The sequence below is a fragment of the Xyrauchen texanus genome, chromosome 21, assembly GCF_025860055.1.
Source record: "Xyrauchen texanus isolate HMW12.3.18 chromosome 21, RBS_HiC_50CHRs, whole genome shotgun sequence".
NCBI lineage: Eukaryota > Metazoa > Chordata > Actinopteri > Cypriniformes > Catostomidae > Xyrauchen > Xyrauchen texanus.
The window spans coordinates 30755420-30781385 of NC_068296.1; the positions used below are offsets into that span (position 1 = coordinate 30755420).

Genomic DNA, 25966 nt, shown 5'->3' on the forward strand with positions numbered 1-25966 from the left:
ACATGAACAGTTGGTTCTGATCCATGCTTGAGAATCTAATTTTTTTGAAAATCCTACTTTATATTGACACTCATTCACAAAGCAGTCCGGTGTAAAATTATATGCACAAACCTACACAAATTTTTGTATGTTTTGGTGCTCATTTCAAAACAAAACAAAACTTTTTTTTTTTTTCCACTGCGTCTTCAGTGGCTCTGATGCCGGGAGTACATGAAGACTCTTGTGTTCACTTTTACAGTCAACAACAGAACACGTACGACGCTTACGAAGCCGAGACATTATTCTTCACTCTGTATCTGCTCCAGCACAGAACAAAATGGCGGACGTGTGTAGATCACTCAGGGGAGGATCTATGATAATTAAGAGCACTGGTTTTTAGCGCCTTCTTTCTCGTCTTTTAATTTTTGGCACGTAATTATAATTTTGTAAAATGTAGACGTAATGATTGATGTCCGTCCTCTTGAAATCAGAGACTTTCTTCCCGAAATCAGAACACAAGTGGTCAAAAGAGATGACCCGGTGTAACGGTGATGTCTCGCTTGTGATCCATGGAGCTTTAAAATACCTGGAGAGAGCTATCCGCTAGCATCCATATTCATCTCTATGACTGTGCTCAGCTAGCATAGGGTTCTCAGAAAGCGAGCAAAATGGAGGCTGCCATCTTTGGTCATGGGCGCTTAGTTCTGGGATAGGGTGTCACGTCTGATCACTCATCAATGGGAATTGATAGGGGAAAATATAAATCAATTTCACGCTTTTAAGAGCCCTTCAAAAACAATCCGTCACCGGATGACAATGTGCTATAACGAAATGAAATAATTTAAATTGAAATGGTTCTTGGAAATTTTTTAGATTTCATAAAAAAACACAGCTACATTTGAATTGCTGTCTATGGAGAAACATGCTTTTTGCCATCGGGTTGAGTTCCAGCACCTACAAGCAAGTGCTAACAGGGACCTGTTAACCAGCCAGTTCCTGACCCCTGTTGTGATCGGATCAAACAAAAGGGCCTCAGTTAGGGATGAATGGTCGAGTAGATGATACATCCAGTCCGCAATCAGTAATGTAGTGTTTGCACCAACAGGACAGAAAACAAGATTATGAGTCGCAGGGTGCCAACTGCAAGTCATGTAGGGTACACTCGGCTTTATTTTCATTGAAAGGATTAGGGCATTGGGATGATCACTTCTGAATGGGACGCACCACCGTAGGAGCGGGACATGAGCAAAGATGCTTGAGTTATTTTGTATTTATTTGTTTTTTTGTGCAGCCCGAGTGATGTACAGCACCAGTAAGTGGTCTTTGTTCTTTATATTTAGAGTACTTTACTTAAAAGCATGTATAGATTATATTTTACTCACTCTTTGAACTCTCATTCATCTGCAATGGACACTTCACAGTTGTTTGGCATGTCCCGCCCCCACTTCCTCTTTCAGTGGGAAATATGTTAAAACCCCACTTCACAGGGACTTTAAGGGTCTTATCAGACATATCATGTGCCTCGCTTCTTAAATGTTTGCTATTTTGTATGTGTACAATCTTTCCGGAGACTGCTAATTAACATTCAAATGTGGTGTCCAAAACCCTTGAATAATCATGTCACAAGATATACAAAAGGGTCGATGATAAACAAAGCAGTAAATCTAAGTAAACTATGTTCTATATGGCAACCGAATACAATACTAACGTGCAACTAGCATCATAGCTCCGCTCACTGCAGCAGGATCTGGACCTCGTTGGAGAAGGGTCTGGTTGTTACTGTGAGTGATCGCTAGATGGCGGTATTTAAAAGAGGAAGTGAGGAGAATGAGCGGAAGTATGCGTGTTGTGACGGAGCTGTGATGATGAAGTCTTGGAAAGGGTGAGCTGTCATAACTGCAGCATATGGACTCTAAACTCTTTAAAAACAGAAATGGGCTGTTCAGACACCGGCACCGACAACCTCCCGTGTGTGTTCACTTCAGCCCATGATAAAGAATAAAGTCGTGTTTAAAGGAGAAACTGATCAGGGTTAGTGCATTTACTGTCATAACATTATGTATAAATGATGTTACTGAAAGAAAGCTTCTAAACGTGTTTACTGATGTTAGCTCTCTTTGTTCTCTTTTGCGTTGAGGAAATGCTTGTTTTCATGAATCAGCTTTGCACTCAATACTTGTGTCTAGTAACATTTTTGTTTACTTAAGTGTATTTATTTATGTATTAGTTTTTAGTCTATGCTATGTATCTAGTGGTTGAATATTAAGATTATGTTATTAATATGTGTTACTATTGGTTATTTTAAACATGATCCAAAGGGACAGCATGAGGTTAGAGGTCTGTCTGTGGATTCATGTATGATGTTTATGAGGTTTTTATCTTATTGTTACTTATGTGGGACATTCAAATGAACCCTTCTCGGTGAACAATAGAGTAATTCAGAGGATTTTTTCCCCTCTTTGTTGCCCCCCTTCTCTTTTATAAACTGTGCCACATAATGTTGGATATAATGCATTACTAAGTAATTAATTACTGTAATTACATCACTTTCAGGGAAAAAAGCAAAGTAAGGGATTACTCTTACATTTTTCTGTAATTTAATTAGTTACTTCTGATGTATTTGTGTTAAATACTGTACAGACTCTAGAACAATTCCATATAAAACAATAGTGAATTTAAAATAGAAATTTAACGTCTAATGTTAAAATTTATGTTTTCTAATTTAATGCAGCCCCTTTAAATTATTTGGCCAGTTCAAGAATAATTTATTTGATTTTATATGATTTATTTGAAAGAATTAAAATAATAAATTCATGCATATCCTTGTATTTCTCATCTGGTTGAGGCTGATTAGGGTTTTAGAAATTAATAAGTAATGCATTTACTTTTCAGAGTAACTTACCCAAGTACAGTAATCTAATGACACTGTAGAAGCTGTAATTAGTATTTAGTAATGAATTACTTTTTCAGAGTAACTTACCCAACACTGGTGCCACATATCTGGCTGTCCTGAATCATTATCATCATATTGGTGTGCGCTTTACATACGATACATCTAAAGATTCATGTATTAAAGCAATGTTCAGGGTACAATACAAGTGACTGACTCTATCGACAACATTTGTGACAAAATAATTTCAACTCGTCCCAGAGTCTGTGAAATCAAGCTAACATTGTGACAAGAGTAAAATGCTTACAATGGAAGTCTATGGGAGCACCACTACACTAGAATAAACATTAAAATGCACAAAGTATAGCCAAAATAATTAAACAGAGCCTTAAAACAATAATAGTGTAATAAAATAACTTACTAAACATGTTTGTGCAAAGTGAGTTCCAATATATCAATTCCTGTCATAACCATGTTAATCTGAAGAACATGGCAACTTTCGATGATACGTTCAAGGATACCAGAAAGTGACCGTTTACACACAAACATCTGCCTATAACTGTAGTCCCACCGCTAAAAGAATGTTTTAGACAACTTTACATCTTAAATAACATGCAGTTGTGTGGAATAATTAATGTAAGCTTTAACAAAGAATAAATATGACTTTCAAGAGCATTTACCACGGACACGATTTTTGCTTGTTTGTAAAACTGAGTTGAAATAAATTTCTGTGATAATGCAAATTCTCACATCATTTACTTCCCCTCATGCCATCCCAGATGTGTATGACTTTCTTCTGCTGAACACAAAGATTTTTAGAAGAATATTTCAGCTCTGTAGGTCCATACAATGCAAGTGAATGGTGGTCAAAAGTTTGAAGCTCTAAAAAACACAAAGCAGCATAAAAGTAACCCATCATACTCCAGTGGTTTAATCCATGTCAACAGACCAAAATATAACTCCTTTTTCTCTTTACATCTTGCCATTGCAGTCTCTAGGCATGATCATGATTTCAAGCTTGATTACACTCACTAGTGCTTGATGCATGTGCAGAGCGCTAGTTGGAGCTATAGGAAGTGTAATCGAGCTTGAAATCATGATCTCCAAGGAGACTGCAGATTTATAGTCTGTTCTCACCCAAAACTGATTGGATTGCTTCAGAAGACATGGATTAAACCACTGGAGTTTTCATTTTAATTTTAATTGATTAATTTTATGCTGCACTAACCACAAACACAATTTTTGCATGTAAAGCATGTTTGTACTAACTGATGGATGTTTAAATTATTTTCTGTGGAAATGAACACCATGCTTAACTTGTTTCAAACAAGAAAATTCCTTTAATAATGAAAACGGCTTTCTACAGAGGTGACATATCTGTACATTTTTATGATTTATTTTTCATGCAGGGATGGAGGCACACAGTTCAGGGCTCAGCAGGAAGAGGAAGAGAGAGGAGTTGAATGGAGAGATTAAGGATGGAGAATGTGTCAAAAAAATTCCACGAAGGACTTCGGTAAATTATACGAAGGCCTCTGTAATCTCATGTTATGTCAAAAAAGTGTGATGGCATCCTTTCTTGTGTATACACTGATTTTGAGGTCTGTGTTTGTGATTCTAGGGCCCTAGGGATCCCGCGCCATTCGCTGATGAGGTGGAGGCTGCAAAAACACCATATGTTCGCATTAGCATGGAAGAGGCTCAGCGTGGAACTCCGGGTGTGTGAATACCACCTTTCTCTACATTTATCCTTCTCACACTGAGTCTCTGAAACTGCTTATCTCAATAACACTCAATGAAGAGAAGTTGTTTAATATGAGAAGTGTTTCTGTTTTATTTAGTGACGTGTATGATCTCTCTATAACTCCTCATGTCTCTTTAGAGGATCGTCCTGTGCGTGTGTATGCTGATGGGATTTTTGACATGTTCCATTCAGGACACGCTCGCGCTTTGATGCAGGCCAAGTGCCTTTTCCCCAACACGCATCTCATCGTAGGTGGTGAGTTTGCATACTGAGCTGCAGCCCTTTTAGCAAGATGAAAACTTCTACTTAAATCGCTTTTTTAATAGATGTTTTCTGTCCCATCCTTGTTTTTTAGTGTGCAGCGATGATTTGACACATACATTTAAGGGCTTCACTGTTATGAATGAGGACGAACGTTACGATGCTGTGAGTCACTGTCGTTATGTTGATGAGGTGGTCCGGAACGCTCCGTGGACATTGACATCTGAATTTCTGGCGGAGCACAGAGTAAGTGTCCAGAAAACATTATATTTTACAGGAGTACAAGAAGATATCATGAACCGTAAATTAATATAAATGAACGCGAAATTCAAAGTATAACAATGTAGTGTAACATCAGACAGACCCGTCTCACTGAAATAGGAAAATGTCTAATTAAGTACATCTACAGTAAATATGATGACCTTCTCCACAGATAGACTTTGTCGCCCATGACGACATCCCATACATCTCTGCGGGAAGTGATGATGTTTACAAACATATAAAAGATGCAGGTAGGTATTGAGAGAACCTTGGCATAGTGCAATTACACAACAGTCAATAAATTCATTTTTACTATTCAGTTTGATGTTTGACTCTCTTGCTCCAAGGCATGTTTGCACCAACCGAGAGAACAGAGGGCATCTCCACGTCTGACATAATCACACGCATCGTGCGCGACTATGACGTTTATGTGCGACGAAACCTGCAGAGAGGCTACACTGCCAAAGAGCTCAATGTCAGCTTCATCAATGTGAGTGTACTTGACTACGCCCATGTGTTAACTACATTTTCCATATGAAACTATTTCTCTATACTTCCCTCTACTTCTATATGGGTCTTTCTTAAACTTCAGGCTATTTTGTTCCTTGGAGGTTGATTTTTATCAAAACAAACTAATTTTGTCTTTTGTTATTCGAGGGTCACATTAAAACCTTAACTTTTTACCAGGCATTCTTATTTTTGTTGCTTTTCAAATGCCTTTTATGTATATAGTTTAAACTTTATTACAGGCTCTAGACCCAACAACAGGACATACATCACAAAAAATATATACTGGATTTTACTGTTTTAGCCTTGTCCTAGACTTTCAAATACATTTTTATAATGATGATAATATAAAGAATGAAATAAACCATTTTAACATTTATTGTTTGAAAATTATTTGTCAATTGTTCCATAATTACGACTGTCCCACACTATTTTACCCCTAATAATTGTTTTTCTGGATTTAGTGTTCTAGTTAAGCAAGTCAACAAGTGTCAATTAAGAGAATGCTTCACATGAAATATGAGCGGAGATGTTTGAATAAAACAAAAATTTAAGGGAATTAGCACTTGTGAGCAGAGTATTTTAATTGGCCGTCATTTCTAATCAAGCAGTTTTGCCAAATTAAACAAAAAGTGTTATTATTTAAAGGCATAGTTTACCCAAAAGTGAAAATTCTCATTTACTCATCCTCATGCCATCCCAAAAGTGCTTGGCTTTCTTTCTTCTGCTGAACACAAATGAAGGTTTTTAGAAGACTATTTCAGCTCTGTAGGTCCATACAATGCAAGTGAATGGTGATCACCATTTGAAGGTCACTAAAGCACATAAAGGCAGCATAAAAGTAATCCATAAGAATCCAGTGGTTAAATCCATGTCTTCAGAAGTGATATGATGGTGTGGGTGAGAAACAGATCAATATATATATATATACAGTGGGTACGGAAAGTATTCAGACCCCCTTAAATTTTTCACTCTTTGTTATATTGCAGCCATTTGCTAAAAATCATTTAAGTTCATTTTTTTTCCTCATTATTGTACACACAGCACCCCATACTGACAGAAAAACACAGAATTGTTGACATTTTTGCACATTTATTAAAAAAGAAAAACTGAAATATCACATGGTCCTAAGTATTCAGACCCTTTGCTGTGACACTCATATATTTAACTCAGGTGCTGTCCATTTCTTCTGATCATCCTTGAGATGGTTCTACACCTTCAATTGAGTCCAGCTGTGTTTGATTATACTGATTGGACTTGATTAGGAAAGCCACACACCTGTCTATATAAGACCTTACAGCTCACAGTGCATGTCAGAGCAAATGAGAATCATGAGGTCAAAGGAACTGCCTGAAGAGCTCAGAGACAGAATTGTGGCAAGGCACAGATCTGGCCAAGGTTACAAAAAAATTTTGTACTGTCATAACATTATGTATAAATGATAAGAGCACAGTGGCCTCCATAATCCTTAAATGGAAGACGTTTGGGACGACCAGAACCCTTCCTAGAGCTGGCCGTCCGGCCAAACTGAGCTATCGGGGGAGAAGAGCCTTGGTGAGAGAGGTAAAGAAGAACCCAAAGATCACTGTGGCTGAGCTCCAGAGATGCAGTCGGGAGATGGGAGAAAGTTGTAGTAAGTCAACCATCACTGCAGCCATCCACCAGTCGGGGCTTTATGGCAGAGTGGCCCGACGGAAGCCTCTGCTCAGTGCAAGACACATGAAAGCCCGCATGGAGTTTGCTAAAAACACCTGAAGGACTCCAAGATGGTGATTAATAAGATTCTCTGGTCTGATTAGACCAAGATAGAACTTTTTGGCCTTAATTCTAAGCGGTATGTGTGGAGAAAACCAGGCACTGCTCATCACCTGTCCAATACAGTCTCAACAGTGAAGCATGGTGGCAGCAGCATCATGCTGTGGGGGTGTTTTTCAGCTGCAGGGACAGGACGACTGGTTGCAATCGAGGGAAAGATGAATGCGGCCAGGTACAGGGATATCCTGGACGAAAACCTTCCAACAAGACAATGACCCTAAGCACACCGCTAAAATAACGAAGGAGTGGCTTCACAACAACTCCGTGACTGTTCTTGAATGGCCCAGCCAGAGCCCTGACTTAAACCCAATTGAGCATCTCTGGAGAGACCTGAAAATGGCTGTCCACCAACGTTTACCATCCAACCTGACAGAACTGGAGAGGATCTGCAAGGAGGAATGGCAGAGGATACCCAAATCCAGATGTGAAAAACTTGTTGCATCTTTCCCAAAAAGACTCATGGCTGTATTAGATCAAATGGGTGCTTCTACTAAATACTGAACAAAGGGTCTGAATACTTAGGACCATGTGAGATTTCAGTTTTTCTTTTTTAATAAATGTGCAAAAATGTCAACAATTCTGTGTTTTTCTGTCAATATGGGGTGCTGTGTGTACAATAATGAGGAAAAAAAAATGAACTTAAATGATTTTAGCAAATGGCTGCAATATAACAAAGAGTGAAAAATTTTAGGGGGTCTGAATACTTTCCGTACCCACTGTATATATATATATATATATATATATTTTTTTTTTCCCCTCTCCAATTTGGAATGCCCAGCTCCCAATGTGCTCTATGGTCCTCATGGTGGAATAGTGAGTCGCCTCAATCAGGGTGGCGGAGGACAAATATCAGTTGCTTCAGCGTCAGAGACAGTCAATCCACGCATTTTATCACGTGGCTTGTTGAGCGCGTTACGATGGAGACATAATGCATGTGGAGACTTCATGCTATTCTCTGTGGCATCCACGCACAACTCACCACACACCACGAGAGCGAGAACCACATTATAGCGACCACGAGGAGGTTATCCCATGTGACTCTACCTTCTCTAGCAACCGGGCCAATTTGGTTGCTTAGGAGACTGGGCTGGAGTCACTCAGCACACCCTGGATTTGAACTCATGATTCTATGTGTGGTAGTCAGTGTCTTTAATCGCTGAGCTACCCAGGCCCACCAACAGGTCAATATTTAAGTCCTTTTTTACTTTAAATTCTTCTCTCTGCCCAGTAGATGGTGATATTCACCAAGAATGCGAATCACCAAAAATAAAATAAGAAAGGTAATGTGGAGATTTATTTTTCAAAGTTCTGACCTTTCACTTGTATTTTATGGACCTACAGAGCTGAAATATTTTTCTAAAAACCGTCCGTCATTTGTGTCAAGCAGGAGAAAGAAATTCATGCACATCTGGGATGGCATGTGGGTGAATAAATAAGTGAATTTTCATTTTTGGCTAAACTATCCCTTTAAATGTGTGTAATTAGGATACATAAAATGTTAACTATGAAATTAGCCCTAGCAAGGCAAAGGAGTCAGCTATTTCAAAAAACAGTTTGTTTTAATAAAAAAAAAAAAAAAAAAAGATAAAAAAATTTAATTTCTATCACACAATTCTTTTGAGATTTGAGATATGTCTCAAATCTCATATTTGAAAATGTCATTCACTTAATGTGAAGAAATGTTTTAACGAGACTATAATTTCTGGAAGTCCACAGTGCTTAAAGTGCCCGAAGTTGAAGAAACATCCATATATCAGGATATTCTACCCTCAAATATCAATCAAAAAAATATTATTAGTAAAAGAAAAAAAGATTTTAAGTGATGTGTTAGAGTTCAGTGATCTGCTCTGTGGACCTCAGCTAAGCTCCATGACTCTGCTGCCCTCTTCCTTCCAGGAGAAGAAGTACCACCTGCAGGAGCATGTGGATAAGGTGAAGCAGAAGGTGCGGGATGTGGAGGAGAAGAGTAAAGAGTTTGTACAGAAAGTGGAGGAGAAGGGCATCGACCTCATTCAGAAATGGGAGGAGAAGTCACGCGAGTTCATTGGGAACTTCCTGCAGATGTTTGGCCCAGACGGGGCACTGGTGAGTCAGAACATGTGCAGCTGTTTCTGTGCATCTTGTTGAGATTAATTGTTGCTCCCATTCATTAACCCTTTAAGCTCTGAAGGTGTTTTTAAAGATTTCCTGTTTGTGGCATGCCCAAATTTAAAAGCTTATAACTTAAAAAAAAGAGATTGTCAATTGTTTGGGATCATTTTAAAGAAACCTTTTTTTTAATGATATACATTATGATAAATTGTGAGACTCCCAGGCTAAGAAACTGCTGAAAAAATAAAAAACTTAAGCCAAAAATGTACTTTTTTTCCCCTTATTTTTCTGATTTTACATAATATATCTCACGGTGTAAATAAGATCGCTCCAAAAAACTGCTCTTGTTTTGTTCCCAATCATATCACCTGTAACTAATTAAGATTTTGTGTTGATAAAACAAAGCAATCAAAAATTATAGCATTGCAAACATCATTTATGCTAGTGTCCAAAAACGTCTCCAAACAAATAAAACATAATAATTGAACATAAGAACTAATTACACATTCAAATACAACAATGACCAAAGCATGCAGGCATGAATAACGAGATCTCATTCAGTTCCATTCGGTGTCATTTGAGCCATCATCGAGTCTGTGTCATGTATCGCCATCTCCTGGAGGCCATATGTAATTAGAGTGAGCGATCCTCTCTGTCCATATTAGGATGACTTTCACCTCTGGTTGTAGCAATCTGAATGCTAATACGATTGGTTTAGTGTTCTATGACACTGGACAACTTATTGCATAATTTCCGATGAAGTCATCTGATCCCGGAAAGATAACATGTTTTTTGCCAGATGTGTGCACATTGTGCTTCATGTGGATTATCTAATGACCTATGCATCCGATTACATTGGGTGTGGGCTCTTTGAGCAAATAATGACTTAAATTTCAATGTGTTCCAAAACTGACGGGTGATGATGACATTTCCGTTTTCAATGTTTATATGAACTATTCCGTTAAAGATGTGTTTGTCAACAAATACAACTATCCATGTTCATTTATACATGCATGCACTGATTTCACTCTTATATATGACATAATAATATTTGTAACATCTTTTAACAGAAGCATATGTTGAAGGAGGGGAAAGGACGGATGTTACAAGCCATAAGTCCCAGACAAAGCCCCAACAGCAGTCCCGTACGTGAGGAGCGCTCTCCTTCCCCCATCTTCCATCTTCCCTTCTTTAACAAAACCTCTTCACCGTTCCATTCACCTCCTGCTCACCACAGCAGCACAAACTTCAGCAAGGATGAGGAGGACTAGGACACATTCATCTCACAACCAACTATTTTTCACATCAATCATGGTTCTTCAGCTCAGTTGACTGAACGGTTTGGATTGTTTAAAGCCATTAGGAATAGTCAAGAATATAAATGAAGGAGATTCATTGCTGTTTTCACAGAAGCATTTTAAGCTTAAGATTTATCTGAATAAGGAAAATGTATTTAACGGGCCTTCATGCCAAGCACAATAGTAACCAAATGAATCTGTAAAAGACTTTCTAAAGATTTGTTCTCTTGCACACACCTCCCTCTCCCTTCAGAGAGATTTGCCACACACCACTAAACCAAAAGGCGACATATTGTTGGGCACATTTTATGTTAGGCTTGGACCTTGCATAATCATGCATTTTTAGGGCTTAAAGCTTGTTTGATGAGCATGCAAACTGCTTGGATTGATATGGAGCGCATTACGCTGTTTCAGCATCTGCTAGTAGTACATAATCCCCATTCTCAGTTATGCTTAAAACTATCATCTACATTCACTGTCTAGATCTTTTCATACTTGAACAGGGGCCAAATTGGAGACTAATTCCAGGATGGGGGAGGGATCCCAGGACCTATTTTTTTTTTTCTCATTCCATTCGCTCTATAATTGTGTTACGTTTCTTCTCCTTTTCTCACAGTAAATAGTCTCAGTTAATTAAATTTAGCTTTTTTTGTAATCTAGTTTTATTTTTCAGTCATTTTTTGTCTACTGTTTCACCCCAACTTTCCATGTCTTTCTGATCTCTTATGTTTATGCTGAACTTTGTTAGCCATTTCTCTCATAAGGACAATAACTCCTGAGACTCCAATGTGAAGTAATCATTTTGTGGCCTGGCAATGATTGTGTCTGCCTCTTTTTGCTAGAACTGGCATCTACACCCTGTGCTATTCTGTGGCACAGGTCCCAGTCTTTTTGGAAAGGTTTTGCCTGCTGAATGTTTACATTACCCGAGCACAGCAGGGGACAGTGTTAACACAAAAGGGTACTTGTGTTTGTTTACATAGGACAGAAAGACTACAATAGGATTATATGTGTGCCAGCTTTTGTGGTGTCTGAAAAAAAGACTAAGAAACATTGTTATGGGTCATCTTGTTTTAGGTTATTACTGTGAATAAATGGAACGTTATGCCAGTAGCGCCAATGCCATCTATCACAAGCATTCACTGAACCCTTTATGGCCAATGAGAGTAAAATAACTTAAAATATACACTCTGTCTCTTGTGGGAGATTCACTGTGTTTTCATAGGGACCGAAGACAGACACTACTGTATATATTACAGCACTTTTAATGACCAACAAAATAAGATTTTTAGAAAAAGGTTAAAACTAATAAACTAACTTATCCTTCAGGACAATTAAATGAGCACATATAGGATGTAGGTTAAAGCTATTTCAAGTTACATTTCTGCTTTCCAAATTCTTAAACTAGTTCTAACAGCTAGATAATTAAGTAGCCCTGTTCATACTGTACAAGGTATTACCCACCACAGACATGCCCATCATAAAATGTGTCTTATATCCCAAAGGTGGGATGAGTCTTTGTAAAAATATACTGCACAGGCAATTATGAATTCATGACAAAGAAGGAAGAAATGTTCCAGATGCTACTATTGCTATATGGGTGAAGAACATATACAGGTTACATTTCACCCCAAAAGATAAAGAAATAATACAATTATATTCCGCATAAAGCAAATTTCCCTCTTTATTCTCATTATCATAATGCAAAAAAAAATTCCTTCTCATGACTGAATGCAAAAATCTTAATGATTTAATAATAATGATACATTATGATATATAAGTTGTATTTGTACATAATGGTATTATTTGCCTTTAAGGAATATTCCAGTTATTCCAGTTCCAGTCAAGGTAAAGTCAATCTCGACAGCATGTGTGGCATAATATTGATTTCCACAAAAATAAATGTAAATTTGTCCATCCTTTTCTTTAAAAAAGTAATACAAATCGAGTTACAGTGAGGCACTTACAATGGAAGTGAATGGGGCCAATTTTTGGAGGGATTAAAATGCATAAATATGAAGCTTGTAATTTTATAAAATATTTACATTTATTCTTTTGTTAAAACTCATGTATTATTTGAGCTGCAGTTGATTAAATCATCATTTACAGTGGTTTTAGGGATTGCTGACATTACATCGCCATAGAAAAGTTGTAAAATTGGCTATAACCTTACACAGAAACGGTTAGTAAGTGATTTTATCACACTAAAATCATATTAACACACATATTGCTTACATCTTGTGACTATACTTTTGTATTTTAACATTTACAGATTGGCCCCATTCACTTCCATTGTAAGTGCCTCACTGGAACCCATATTTGTGATTTTTTTTAAAGAAAAAGAGGGACGTGTTGAAATACATTTTTGTGGTAATCAACATTATGCCACACATGCTGCCGATTGAGCTTAACTTGTATTGAACCCAGAATATTCCTTTAATATTATTTAAATAACACCATTATTTGCTATTTTGTATTAAACATAATATTATTTACCTTGATTTACAATATTTTTACTGTAAAAAATACTAAAAGTAATGAGTCATAATTTAAGATAATGGGAATTATTAGAAAACTTAAGAATTACTGTACTTTTTGTTTTATGGGTATTGTCATGAAAATAATGCAAACAATGCAAAGAACCAATGAATGTCTGAGTTTTCCATGATTTTGTCCAGTTGTTTCATATCTGAATAAGAATTTTTAAACAACTTATTTCAGATTTCATTCATAACATGCAATTTCTGGTCTTTTAAAAAAAATAATTGTTTTGAGAGCTTAACTAGAAAATGTTTACCACTATTAAAATGTACTGAGATTTTATTCATTCTATGAGTTTCCCATGGCTGGAAATCACGGTTTTAAAATTCAATGATATTTAAAGTTTATTCATGCCAGTGGGAACCCTGAAATAATCCTAATAGTGACCTGGACTGGAGTGTTTTCATGAGATTCACTCATATTTTCATATCTGAGATTCATAGAACCACATCTGCCTGTAAACAAACCATTACAGGTTGTTCTTTAAGACACTCTGGAGCTGATCTCCAAACAGAGATGTGTTTACTGCAGTGGGACAGGACAGGAGAGCAGGTCAGAGTGGTATTAAGCCCTGGAGGTAGAGCAAGTAGTCAATAAATCAAATCTCCCTCCATCAGCTATTGTTGGAGGACTGCTCTGGCTTCAGGCGGATGGCCCAAGAGTTGGCGGAGACTATATTACCACGGCGATGGATGCGACAGGTGTAGGTACCTTCGTTGAATTCATTGGCTATGATCCTCAGATCCCGATCTTTAATTACAATGTAGCCAGGAATGGATGTCAATAGCTGCTCTCCGTCCTTATACCAGCTGAGTAAGACAAATGGAGAATGAATTTAAGGAAATGGTGCTATAACGTTCAACATGACTAACCATCTTAACAGATAAAACAAGTAACATGCATATACAGTAAATCAAGTATACTGTACTGTATATGACCTTACAAACGACATATAGAACAATGCGATTGATGTACAATAGACCTGTAAAGACAAGCTCTGATCTTAGAGGTGCGGTGTCATTTCTGTGCCATGAGTTGCACCAAAAGAAATTGCAATCAACATAGCAATGCTGGCTCAACCAATGGTGTGAGTTTGGGGCAAGACAACCTATTTAACCAAACAACTGAAGATGTGTTTGTGAAACCAATTTGGATAATTTTTGCAATTCAGTTTGGTGCCACTAGTGGTGGAGAAATAAAACACTGCATTCTTTCTTAATGCAGTCCTTAAATGAATAGTTCCCCCATTTACTCACCCTCATACCATCCCAGATGAGTATGACTTTCTTTCTTCTGCAGAACACAAACAAAAGGTTTTTCAAAGAACATTTCAGTTCTGTAGGTCCACACAATGCAAGTCAATCGTGACCAAACCTTTGAAGGTCCAAAAAGCACATAAAGGCAGCATAAAAGTGAACCAGAAGACTCCAGTTGTTTAATCCATGTCTTTAGAAGTAATATGATAGGTGTGGGTGAGAAACAGATCAATATTTAAGTCCTTTTATACTGTAAATTCTCCTCCCGGCCCAGTAGGTGGCGATATGCACAAAGAGTGTGAATCACCAAAAACAAAAGAAAATTTGCAAGTGAAAGTGGAGGTTTAGAGTAAAAAATACTTAAATATTTATGTTTTTCCACCCACACCTATCATATCACTTCTGAAGACATGGATTTAACCACTGGAGTCTTCTGGTTCACTTTTATGCTGCCTTTATGTGCTTTTTGGACCTTCAAAGGTTTGGTCACGATTCACTTGCATTGTGTGGACCTACAGAGCTGAAATGTTCTTTGAAAAACCTTCATTGTAGTTCAGCTCAAGAAAGAAAGTCACACACATCTGGGATGGCACGAGGGTGAGAAAATGATGAGAGAATTTTCATTAGACAGATTTCATTCATCTGTTAGGAGTCAAAGTAGCTGTACCTGACTTTTGGAGGCACTATAGTATTTTTTGTCCCACAGCGGAAGCCCACAACTTTTCCTCGAGGCACAATTTTAATCTTCACATTTTCAGGTGGAGGGGTCGGGGTGGACACTGCATCCAGAGGCTCTGAGGTAAAAAAGAAGGACTTATGTTGTTTGTTGTACACATATGTACTTGTATGTTACACCATGTCTACATCAGACACTGTCGCACTCAGACACATCAAAACTAAATTGCTCCCATTATGATAAAGAGAATTGTCTACACTGTTCTGTTGCGGCAATAAAAATCTACCCAAGAATTAATTTATGAACGATTTACACAGAAAGTAATTCTATGTTTCGTGAATAATGAAAATTAAGTGTGATTACATGCACACCAATACGCTGAAACTTTCAAAAATCAGCTTAGTAAAAAAATTAGACAAACCCGCGTTTTCATGTGACTTGAAATAATTGGGTTATTTTCTACTTTTAAAGTCAAAATGTAAGAAAGCATACGCACAATACTTGCGCACATTGGATAAGCCAGTAACAGTGGCGGCAAAAATGTATGTGTGCCGACCGTCATTTGTTTAAAACGTTTATGACCTTACCCCAATAAAATAACCACATTTATGGCTTTCACATGACCGAACACGTTGTTGGTTTATTAAGCATAATCAGTGGTGCATGTAAATGCGCTCATTATGTTAAATTATTTCGCTATTCTAAAATAGCCCAGCAAAGTCTATTTTTATACCAATGGATTTCCATTCAAAATGAAGTAGGATAAAAAATTATGTTGTGAAGAGGTGAAAGACTTCTTAGTGTAATGGGAGTGTAATGCTGGCAGGAGATGTAGGAGTGTGATTCAGTGTCTAACCGTAGCACAAGTCGCATCGCTGGGGGCAGTTTTTCTTCATGAAGCTCCGCCTTCTCTCACAAAAACCCAACCGGGCCCAGGCATCACACACACGCTTTTTGTCCATACACCCTGATACACAAATGCATGCATAGGTGAGAGCAATCAACTTAAATGGTGGCGAGATGTTGACAATGTTAAACATGATTAGTTCAAAGCATAAAAACACAAGACACTGATAACATGCTGCACTTGTATCTCTGCAGTTGTTTTTTGCTTACCGTAAAGGCGCTGGATGCCCCAGATATCATCTTGGGCGATGTTTCGCTGTCCTGTGTATGTTGCATTAGGGTGCATTAGAGCATTAGGGTCCCGTGAATGCCAGAGTCCTAATGCATGTCCAATCTCATGAGCAGCTACTTGAACAAGGTCATTCAGCCATACACCTATACAGGACAAGAAAAACAGGACAGCAAACTGGAGAATGGATGAGCGGAAAAAGAATGGTAAACCAATATGATAATAAACCAACAGTCCAAAGTCTACATGTACGTTTACTCTAATACATTTTTAACAGAATGACCAAGAAGCAAAACTGTTTTGTCCTTCAATGCACCCAACTAGATTTTCTGCCATCTTGAATCATGTCAGAAACATTTGTTTTCCAAAATCATCCTACATCTTTCATCCAAACTGGAAAGCAAGCTTGTAAAAATATCAGAAGTTTTTAATATTCCAAACTGCTTTCATGTAACGCTTTAATGAATTTCGATGTAACAACAAAGTTCTGCCATATTTAATGGATTGACACCCTGTAATGTTTTTTTAATTACTAATCCAACACGGTTTGTTCAATATTCCCCAAAATTGGTGCAAATCATCTTCAGACCATGCCTAACAAAAGTCACCAAATTGATATTTGGTGCTCGATACCATTATCCAGAAACATGCAAACAAAATTGCCGGTGAAGACACAGAAAAATACGCTTGTCATTAACTCATGTACTATGCCATTTATTGTTTCAGTGTAATTTTGGTAATAGAAAAAATAAAAATCGCAGCCTATGAAGTAAATCATTGTGCTTCCTGCTTGTGTAACATTTTTAAACATGGTATACCAAAGAGTACCTTGCTTCCAGCTGAAGCGAGATTTGCCCAGAATCCAGAATTCATGGTTGTCGAAGTGGATCTCCCCACGTGGAGGAAGGAAGGCGTGGGCCAACTCACCATTCAAACCATCAAAACATGGGTGAAGAGGAGACCACCAACAATCTGTATGATTGTACGTGTAGAACCCTAACTCAAAAAAGAAAGCTATTTAGCCTCACACCAATGGAAGGTTCAACTAAATATAAATGAAATAAAAGCCATCGGTCAGCCTACCAAGATCATATGCACGGTGTCTTGGCTCTGTTCCTGCAATTTACCTATTGTGATATCAGCACTTTTGTTTATGTTGGTGATTTCATTGAAAGTCAGAGGGGAAACATCACTCCACTTTGTGAAGGCGATATTGATAGCTTTGCGGGTGTCTTCTTTATTCAGTGTGTTGGGGAACTTTGTGATCCTTTAAGACAGAGGAAAGTAAATGAGCCCCAGAAAAACACAAATGACCAATGAGTCTCTGTGTCTTTTATGTCTACTATCAATTTGAATGCACATTTACAAGAGCTGTAAATCTATGTTTGGCTATGACCCAACATTTCTGGATTCAATCTTTTGTTCCCAAAATATCAATCATCAACTGAACCACAGATTATTTCTTTTCTCCATCTCCCTTATCTGTCTGTACATACTCCAGGCATTCTACAACAATCATGGTCATCAAAAGAAAGGCTCTTGGCCTTTCACTCCAAGTAAATATTACGTTCTTTTTTTCTTTCTATTTATGTCAATCTAGAGAGTAAATGATGTTCCTTTCCTGGTGGTCTCCTAATTCTCTCACTTGTAGGTGATGTTGAAATGCTCCCACTTGTAGCCCAGTGGGTTGATGGAATAGCGTTTGGACCGGGCTGGACCTACATGTGATTGCATGTCCACATGTGGATGTGCCAGCATACATGGTTTCTCCAACTGAATACTAGTCACCTGAAGGAAATAAAGAAAAACAGATGCATAAAGTGTGGCTGATAGATACTCTTTTCCTTTGTATACAGTGGCTAGAAAAAATATGTGAACCCTTTGGAATTAGCTGGTTTTCTGCATTTATTGTAATAAAATATGATCTCATCTTCACCAAAGTTGCAAGTATAGACAAACACAATGTGTAACAACACACAAACAATTATAATATTTCATGTCTATATTGAACACATCCCTTTAAACATTCACAATGCTGTGGAAGAAGTAAGTGAACCCTTGGAATTAATAACTGGTTGAAACTCCTTTGGCATCAATAACCTCAACCAAAAGTTTCTGGTAGCTGCGGATTAGAACTGCACAACGTTCAGAAGGAATTTGATCATACTTCCTTACAGAACTGCTTCAGTTTAACCATATTCTTGGGATGTCTGGTGGTGTAAACGGCTCTCTTGAGGCCATTCCACAGCATATCTGCTGGGTCATGGTCTGGGCAACTCCAAAAGTAGGATTTTCTGTAGAGGATTTACTTCGATGTTTAGGGTCATTGTCCTGGTGCATCATTCAACTCACTGAGCTTCAGCTGGTGCACAGCTACCCTGATATTATCCTATAGGATATCTTGAGAAATTTGGAAATTAATTTTTGCCTCGATTATGGCAAGCGGTCCAGGCCTCAAAGCAGGCCCAAATCATGATGCTCCCTCCACTATACTTCATTAAGTCATACGTAGTGCTGCATGTTCTTCCCAAACAATTCAACAATAGTTTCATTAGTCCACAAAACATTTTCCCAGTAGCGTTGTGTAGTGCTCTTTGGCAAACTTCAGTTGCACAGCAATGTTTTTGTTGGAAAGCAGCAGCTTCCTTCATGGTGTCCTGCCATAGACACCATGTCTGTTTAATGTTTTCTGTATCGTAGACTCCTGAACAGATATGTTAACCAGTTCCAATGATTCCTTTATGTCTTGAGCTGACATTCTAGGGTTCTTTTTTACCTCACTGTGCATTCTGCGGCATGCCCTTTGGTTTCTCTTGGCTGCACGGCCACTTCTAGGGAGAGTAGCCACAGTACTAAATCTCCATTTATAGACTATTTGTATAACTGTGGAAAAATGACTATCTAATCTCTTCAAGAAAACTTTGTAACCCTTTCCAGCATTATGCAATGCAACAATTCCTGATTGTAGGTCGTCTCATTTTTGCAAAGCATGGTTCCAGTCAGCGGATGCTTCTTTTGAATAGCAAACTCAAAATGTTTGGTTTGTCAACTCTTGAGTCTATTTAGCTTTAGTTGACACCATTAGCCTAGGGGTTCACATACTTTTTCCAACCTACAATGTGAATGTTTGAATGATGTATTCAATATGTACAAGAACAATACAATAATTTGTGTTAATAGTTCAAACAGATAGTGTTTGTTCATTAGTTTATCTAAGTTTATGCAAAAGATGATATCAGTGAAGATCCTAAGTAACGTCTCGGGTTACATGTGTAACCCTTGTTCCCTGAAAAAGGCGGAATGAGATGTTGCGCTGCTAAGTGCTACGGGGAACAGCTCTTGCTGTGAGCCAAGCTGAAATAATGTGTGAAACACGTCAATGAACATTGACCGGAATTTATAGCCTCAGCTGATGTAATTATTAGATGCACCTGCGGCCAGGCTATAAATGGACACGTCACCAGGTGTCGTCAGATACTTCTTTTTGAAGAGCAGTCCTGGGACGTCCCAGTGCGGCAAAGCAGCGCAACATCTCTTTCTGCCTTTTTCAGGGAACAAGGGTTACACATGTAACCCGAGACTTTCCCTTTACAAAAGGCTTCACTACGATGTTGCGCTGCTAAGCGCTACGGGGAACGCAATACCCACGCCACCGCACTTGGGGCTGTCCGGACCCCAACGGTTGTGCAGTGTACTCACAAAAACGCGAGAGGTCTCAGACATGAGCTTGAGATGTCGACTCAAGGGCATAAGAGCTCGGAGTAGCATAAACATCTAAATCATTAATTTTTTGATGAATGTGTGCGAAGAGAACCCTATCGCAACACAAACTTGTCATAAGAACTGATGAATGTGAGCAGAGAGGACCTGCCTGCCGCATCACAAACTTGTTCAGGCATGAGCTGAGATGTCGACTCAAGGGCATAAGAGCCCAGAGTAGCAAAGCATCTAACCCATAAAGTTCGATGAATGTGTGCTAAGAGAACCCTATCGCAACACAAACTTGTCACAAAAAACTGATGAATGTGAGCGGAGAGGACCAGCCTGCCGCATCACAAACTTGTTTAGGCATGGGCTGAGATGTCGACTCAAGGGCATAAGAGCCCAGAGTAGCAAAGCATCTAAACCATAAAATGTGATTAGTGTGTGCGGAGAGTGCCAACCTGCCGCACCACAAACTTGTTCGGTGTCAACTCAAGGGCGTAAGAGCCAAGAGTGGCAAGAACATCCAAACTATAAAGTTTAATGAATGTCTTGCGGGGAGGACCAACCTGCCGCACCACAAACTTGCTGCAGAGGGAGACCTCTAGCCAAGGCTTTAGAGGAGGAGAGCCCTCTGGAAGAGTGCGCCCTAAAACCTACTGGCGAAGCTTGACCGCGCCTCGTAGGCCCGGGCAGTAGGTCCCTCACCCAAAGTGACAACCCGGTCGCGGCTTCAAAGTGAAGAACTGCTGCCCTGACTTTACGCCACTAGCAAATCGCGGTGGACATAATTCTGAAGGGCACAGACTGGACAAAGTCTGAGTAGTCTTAGCTGCTCCGGCATTACAAATGGCAGGGAGCAGAAGGCTTAGAAAATGACTGGCCAAGGGTCGAGAAAGGCACCTTGGGCAGGTAGACAGGGTGAGGGTGCAAAGAATGCTCTTGGTCCTACCTGGGGCAACTCAAAACAGGCCGGCAAAGAGACAGAGCCTGTAGGTACCCAAGTCTCCTTAGAGGCGTAATTGCCATATGAAAAACCATCTTGAGAGTCAGAAGTCTACCAAACGCTGACTCTAGAGGTTTTAAAAAGGGGGTCTTACCCTATGAAGAGGTCCTAGCAAGGATGCCTCTTAGAGGGCACCCGCCCACCAAGGCGTGGCAAGCCGAAGTGGAGGCCACATAGAACCTGGCAGTGGCGAGGCAAGTGCCCGCTGACAGTTCTTTCCACAGAAAATCCAGAACTGAAGCAAACTGGCAGTTAGCAGGTTCTGTAATTTGAACTTATTAGAAGGAAACGCATGCAGGCGCATTTGTGCCATGTATGCGCCACCACGAACAGCACCCCGAGGGGGACTGGGTGACTCGGGGAGAAGTAGAGGAGACATTACGCTATCAACAGAGGCGAAGAGGTCCTCTTCTGCCCTGTAAAATCTACCCAGTTCCAAGGGAGGGAGCCCTAGCACTTGCAATGGTCTCGATAACTTCAGGAGAAAGCCCTGTGAACCTCAGTTGGTACCCTACAGGGGCCAAGCATGAAAGGTTTCATGATCGGGCCGGGGATGAATATGCCCCTGAGCCTGAGAAAGAAGGTCCTACCTGATCGAGATAAGCCAAAGGCGAACCGTCGAGGAGAGATATAAACTCAGAGAACCATTTCCTGTTCAGCCAGCGCAGCGCAATTAATAGGAGGCAAGACCCTTGCTGGTGAACATTGCCAAGACTCCGGAAGCAGAGAAGCGGGGAAAGAAGCGCATACAGGCGCATTCTGGGTCATGTATGTGTTTTAGCGTCCAGACCCAAGGGGGCTGGGTGATTTCAGGGAGAAGTCGAGGAGACATTAAGCTATTCATAGAGGCGAAGAGGTCCTCTTCTGCCCTAAGATCTCACCCAAACTTGTTCCAAGTGGAAAAAGCCCGGCATTTAAAAAGGTCTCGATAACCTCAGGAGAGAGCCCTGTGTCCCTCAGTTGGTACCCTTAGGGGCCAAACATGAAAGATTCCACAATTTGGGGCAGGGATGAAATATTGCCCTGTGCCTGAGACAGAAGATCCTTCCTGTTCGGCACCACCAAAGGCGAGCCGTCGAGGGAAGAGATTAGCTCCGAGAACCAAGCCCTGTTCGGCCAGCGCGGTGCTATCAGTAAGAGGCAAAAAACCCTTGCTGGTGAACTCTGGGCAACTACTACCTTAGGGTGGAGTTCTTAACTCCCCCGTTGGTATTTTCTGTCTGGACCGTAAATCTGCTCCCATATATGGGCATCCAGGGATATAACTGCCTGAGTGACAGGAGCTTGCCCTGGGCCCTAAGGAGAACCCAACATGTCAGAAATACAGCTGACAAGAACATGGGTCTCCTTGATGATTTATGTAAGAGGCTACCGCTGCATTGTCCACCCGCACCAAGACATGGCAGCCTCAGGAGGAGGTATTTCAGGGCCAGAAATACAGCCATCAACCCGAGACAGTGACTGTGACAACCGAGCTGACGACCCTCCTATCCCCTTAAGCTGGACGACCACTTAAGGTCGCTACCCCGCCCATCAGGGAGGCATCAAGACGCACCTAGAGTGGGACCCAAGGCAGAAAACCGGGGTCTGAACCACATAGAAAGGGAACGAAGCCTGAGGCGCATACCCCTATTTAGCCTTGGAGTTTTGGCCCTTGGATGAAATCCCCTGGCTTTTGGCCACAACAAAAACGGTCTCATGAGCAGAAGGTCCAGAGGGATAACTGTGGACGCCTTCGCCCTGAGACCTGGAAATCATTGATACTGATAATTGTGCGACCTTGCCCTAGCCTGACTTTGCTCATGGTGATCTAAATGGACTCAATACTAGCAGGAGACAGTTGTGCCCGCATTGAGATTGAACTCCATACGATGCGCCGATAGACAGCGTTCTGAGTGGGAGAGAGTACGCTCTTCTTGGCGTTGAGCCTCAACCCCAGAGAAACAGATGAGCTGAGACGATGTCCCTGTGCTGAACTGCCAGTTCCTGGAACTGCGCTAGGATCAGCCAGTCGTCTACATAATTCAGAATGCAGATGCCCCGAGTCACAAGGAGCCAGCGCTACATCATGCATTGTGAATGTGCGGGTAAAAAGGGCTAGGCTGAGAGAAAGAACCTGACCCTGGAAGACTTTGCTCCCGGAAGTGAACCTCAGGAACTTTCTATGTTGTGGCAGAACTTCTAAATGAAGCATAGAAGTGCGTCATAAGATCGATGGTGACCAGCCAAACGAGTTGTAGGGCTTGAGACACGACCGTCTTAACAGGCATCATCTTGGACTTGAACACCCACGGGTAGTTCAAGCTTTAAGATCTAAGCCAGACGCCACCCCTCACCCTCCATGGGAAACAGGAAGTATTTAGTGTAATAGCCTAACTCTCTCTCTGGAAGGGGAACACACACCGTGGCCCCTTTAACCAGGAGATTGATTTTTCTTTTTACATAAAAAGAAATCCGGTTCACAGTAGTGAGAACATACTGTTGAAGCACGGAAAAACGGCGAGTTAATTAAATCCTGATGCCCTTATAAGACCCACAGAAAAGAATTCATCCGGCAGAAGTTTCCACGCTGCCGGGATCTATGAGGTGGGTATTATATTTTAACACTTCCTGTTGAGGGGTTGTCGGGTGTTTCGCGTCCTGAATAACATACAGGAACAGCGAAAACACCCAATTTTGACAGAAGCCTCTGCAACCCGAAACACCAAGAGGTTGCGGGAATGGAGGGGCTTCGAGGGCGGCGAGACTGTCACCAATCCCTGGAAGAAGCAGCATAGCGTGCAGAGCAGCATAGTGTGCAGAGCAGCACCAGCCTGACCTGCTGCTTAATAAGCCCTTCCCACTAAAGTGGAGGTTGTCCTACAAGGCTTTGAGGGGAAGTGATCCGAAGAAGCGTCGAGATCATGTGAAGGAACAGCTGGGTTTGGGGAGAGAGTGAGAGAAAGGGATCAACCCGTCTCTTGCTCCTCAACCAAATCCATTCGAGAGTGCTGACTCCTGGAAGCAAGCGAGGCGAGCACGACGCACTCTGCCTGCTAAAGCAAATCGCAGTGCTCGCACCCACCCTGCTGTAACGCAAGAGCAGCGTGCTCTTACCCCCAAACAAACAGCAAAAACTGATGTGTGTCGTCTTCAGCTATAGAGCGAGAAGAGGGGAACACGCACCGTTTGCTTTCAGTCATTCTCTCTTTTTTTAGAAATATATATATATATATAATATTTTCCAATTAGAAGAGAAAAAGAACAACGTTCACTGCACACTGTCTGATTATATCTCCTAACAGAGGAAAGAAAGTTTTGACAGCGTGTGTGAAACACACAGAAACAGAATCGCTCTGAAAAAAGAGTTTCTGACCACACCTGGTGACGTATCCATTTATAGCCTGGCCTCAGGTGCATCTAATGATTACATCAGCCGAGGCTATAAATTCCGGTCAATGTTCATTGACGTGTTTCACACATTATTTCAGCTTGGCTCACAGCAAGAGCTGTTCCCCGTAGCGCTTAGCAGCGCAACATCGTAGTGAAGCCTTTTGTAAAGGGAACATGGTGATAAACAAGAAGCCTGCATAGATTAACTGCTCATTTAAATAAAGAGACCAGCAAGAATAAATTCCAAACCAGAACTTCTGTCAGTTCAGTTTTGCTTCTGATCTACCTGGTCTCACCTCATCATATCATTAGTAGCAGTTTTCCATGAAGCCAATGTTTTGAAATATCTGTCACCCACATGCGAACAGATCCACAGAAGAGACCGCCCCCTCCCCCTTGACCCTCAACACTTTTCCTGGCTCTTTTTTCTCTCCCTCATCCTTTTTGCCCTTTGCAAAGCCTTTACAAATTTTTGCCAGAAGAAAATGTATGGGATCCATCAAGAAATGTCTTGATGTGACAGATTAAATGGGTAGTTGACGTGGACTTTTCAAACATCAGTATATGAGGTTCAAAAGTTGTTTTCTTCTTTTTTGTTGTAACCATTTTAAACACGTTTGCAGTTCATTTAAATAGTTATGCAGTGTGACAACTTGTATTTTAGAAGGAGAAATATTCCATATCGTCTCTTAATTAATAAATGGACATTAAAGTTGAATAATTATGCATAGCAACTATGCAAAAATTTGAATTTTTTTTATTTTTTATTAGTTTTAGATGAAGTGTAGTACAGTATGTCACTCTGCAGGATACTGCAACACTTATGCTGCTGGGGTATTTGGTTGAAAGTAAACCTGCAGGTTATTTCCAATTGTGAGGATTAAAATTAAAAACATTTAAACATTAAGTAATTCACATTAATTAAGTAAACTAGGGCACATGTATTGTCTTCTTACCGTGTCTTTTCTCCACGCAGGCATGGGCACAGCATTATCCAGCACCATCATCAACAGAGCACAGGAACAAACCCAGCGCATCTTCAAATCAAATATGCAAACACTGACATGGAAACTTTCTTCACTTTTAGTGCTTCCGCCTTGACAGATTACCTTCCACTTTGTGTTTGTGCTTCAGTCATATTTTGTCATCCATATATTCTTGAGTATGAAAGCATTTCCACAGGACCAAACCCATCCAAATCTGTGCGCTTCCGATCTGGACACACATGTGCCCACGTCTACGTCCAAAGGTTTCTTTTTGTCTCTACGATCAAACGCTTCGGGTAAATATGTTTAATAGTTGCAGTGCACTTTCTTTAATACACTTCTGTTTCTTCCCCTGAACTTTCACTCTCTCCAGGGCGCAGAAAGGATCCTGCAGGAGTTAAAAGCACCGCCCCGCTTCAATCTGATGTGTAACCAACTCCTCCTCT

The 25966-nt window shown here is 40.2% G+C and overlaps 2 protein-coding genes across 3 annotated transcripts; one reads left to right on the forward strand and one right to left on the reverse strand.

The window, feature by feature from the left end:
• The first annotated feature begins 1837 nt into the window (after positions 1 to 1837).
• On the forward strand, positions 1838 to 10837 carry pcyt1ab (phosphate cytidylyltransferase 1A, choline b). The gene is made up of 9 exons (XM_052152775.1): positions 1838 to 2010; positions 4279 to 4385; positions 4491 to 4587; positions 4752 to 4868; positions 4969 to 5120; positions 5308 to 5386; positions 5483 to 5625; positions 9354 to 9542; positions 10619 to 10837. The coding sequence occupies exons 1-9, from the start codon at positions 1968 to 1970 to the stop codon at positions 10817 to 10819; spliced, it is 1128 nt and encodes a 375-aa protein (XP_052008735.1). The 5' UTR covers positions 1838 to 1967; the 3' UTR covers positions 10820 to 10837.
• Positions 10838 to 13988: 3151 nt separating this feature from the next.
• On the reverse strand, positions 13989 to 25926 carry LOC127661846 (matrix metalloproteinase-23-like). 2 transcript variants are annotated; one of them, XM_052152774.1, is made up of 8 exons: positions 25491 to 25926; positions 18100 to 18242; positions 17582 to 17721; positions 17283 to 17450; positions 16436 to 16600; positions 16176 to 16286; positions 15311 to 15437; positions 13989 to 14196 (listed from the first exon to the last, which is right to left on the reverse strand). In XM_052152774.1, the coding sequence occupies exons 1-8, from the start codon at positions 25569 to 25571 to the stop codon at positions 14001 to 14003; spliced, it is 1131 nt and encodes a 376-aa protein (XP_052008734.1). In that variant the 5' UTR covers positions 25572 to 25926; the 3' UTR covers positions 13989 to 14000. The 2 variants fall into 2 exon arrangements, with proteins under 2 accessions (XP_052008734.1, XP_052008733.1); XM_052152773.1 differs by having other exon boundaries at positions 17283 to 17454; positions 17538 to 17721.
• Between the last annotated feature and the right edge of the window lie 40 nt (positions 25927 to 25966).

Excerpts from the sequence above, each read along its gene's own strand:
- pcyt1ab (XM_052152775.1), top strand. The coding sequence starts at position 1,968 with ATGATAAAGAATAAAGTCGTGTTTAAAGGAGAAACTGATCAGG. Across the intron at positions 4,869-4,968 it reads CACGCATCTCATCGTAGGTG|TGTGCAGCGATGATTTGACA; the intron begins GTGAGTTTGCAT and ends CTTGTTTTTTAG. Across the intron at positions 5,626-9,353 it reads TCAATGTCAGCTTCATCAAT|GAGAAGAAGTACCACCTGCA; the intron begins GTGAGTGTACTT and ends TCTTCCTTCCAG.
- LOC127661846 (XM_052152773.1), bottom strand. The coding sequence starts at position 25,571 with ATGCGCTGGGTTTGTTCCTGTGCTCTGTTGATGATGGTGCTGGATAAT. Across the intron at positions 18,243-25,490 it reads CTGCGTGGAGAAAAGACACG|GTGACTAGTATTCAGTTGGA; the intron begins GTAAGAAGACAA and ends TATTTCCTTCAG. Across the intron at positions 14,197-15,310 it reads ATAGTGCCTCCAAAAGTCAG|CTGGTATAAGGACGGAGAGC; the intron begins GTACAGCTACTT and ends TGTCTTACTCAG.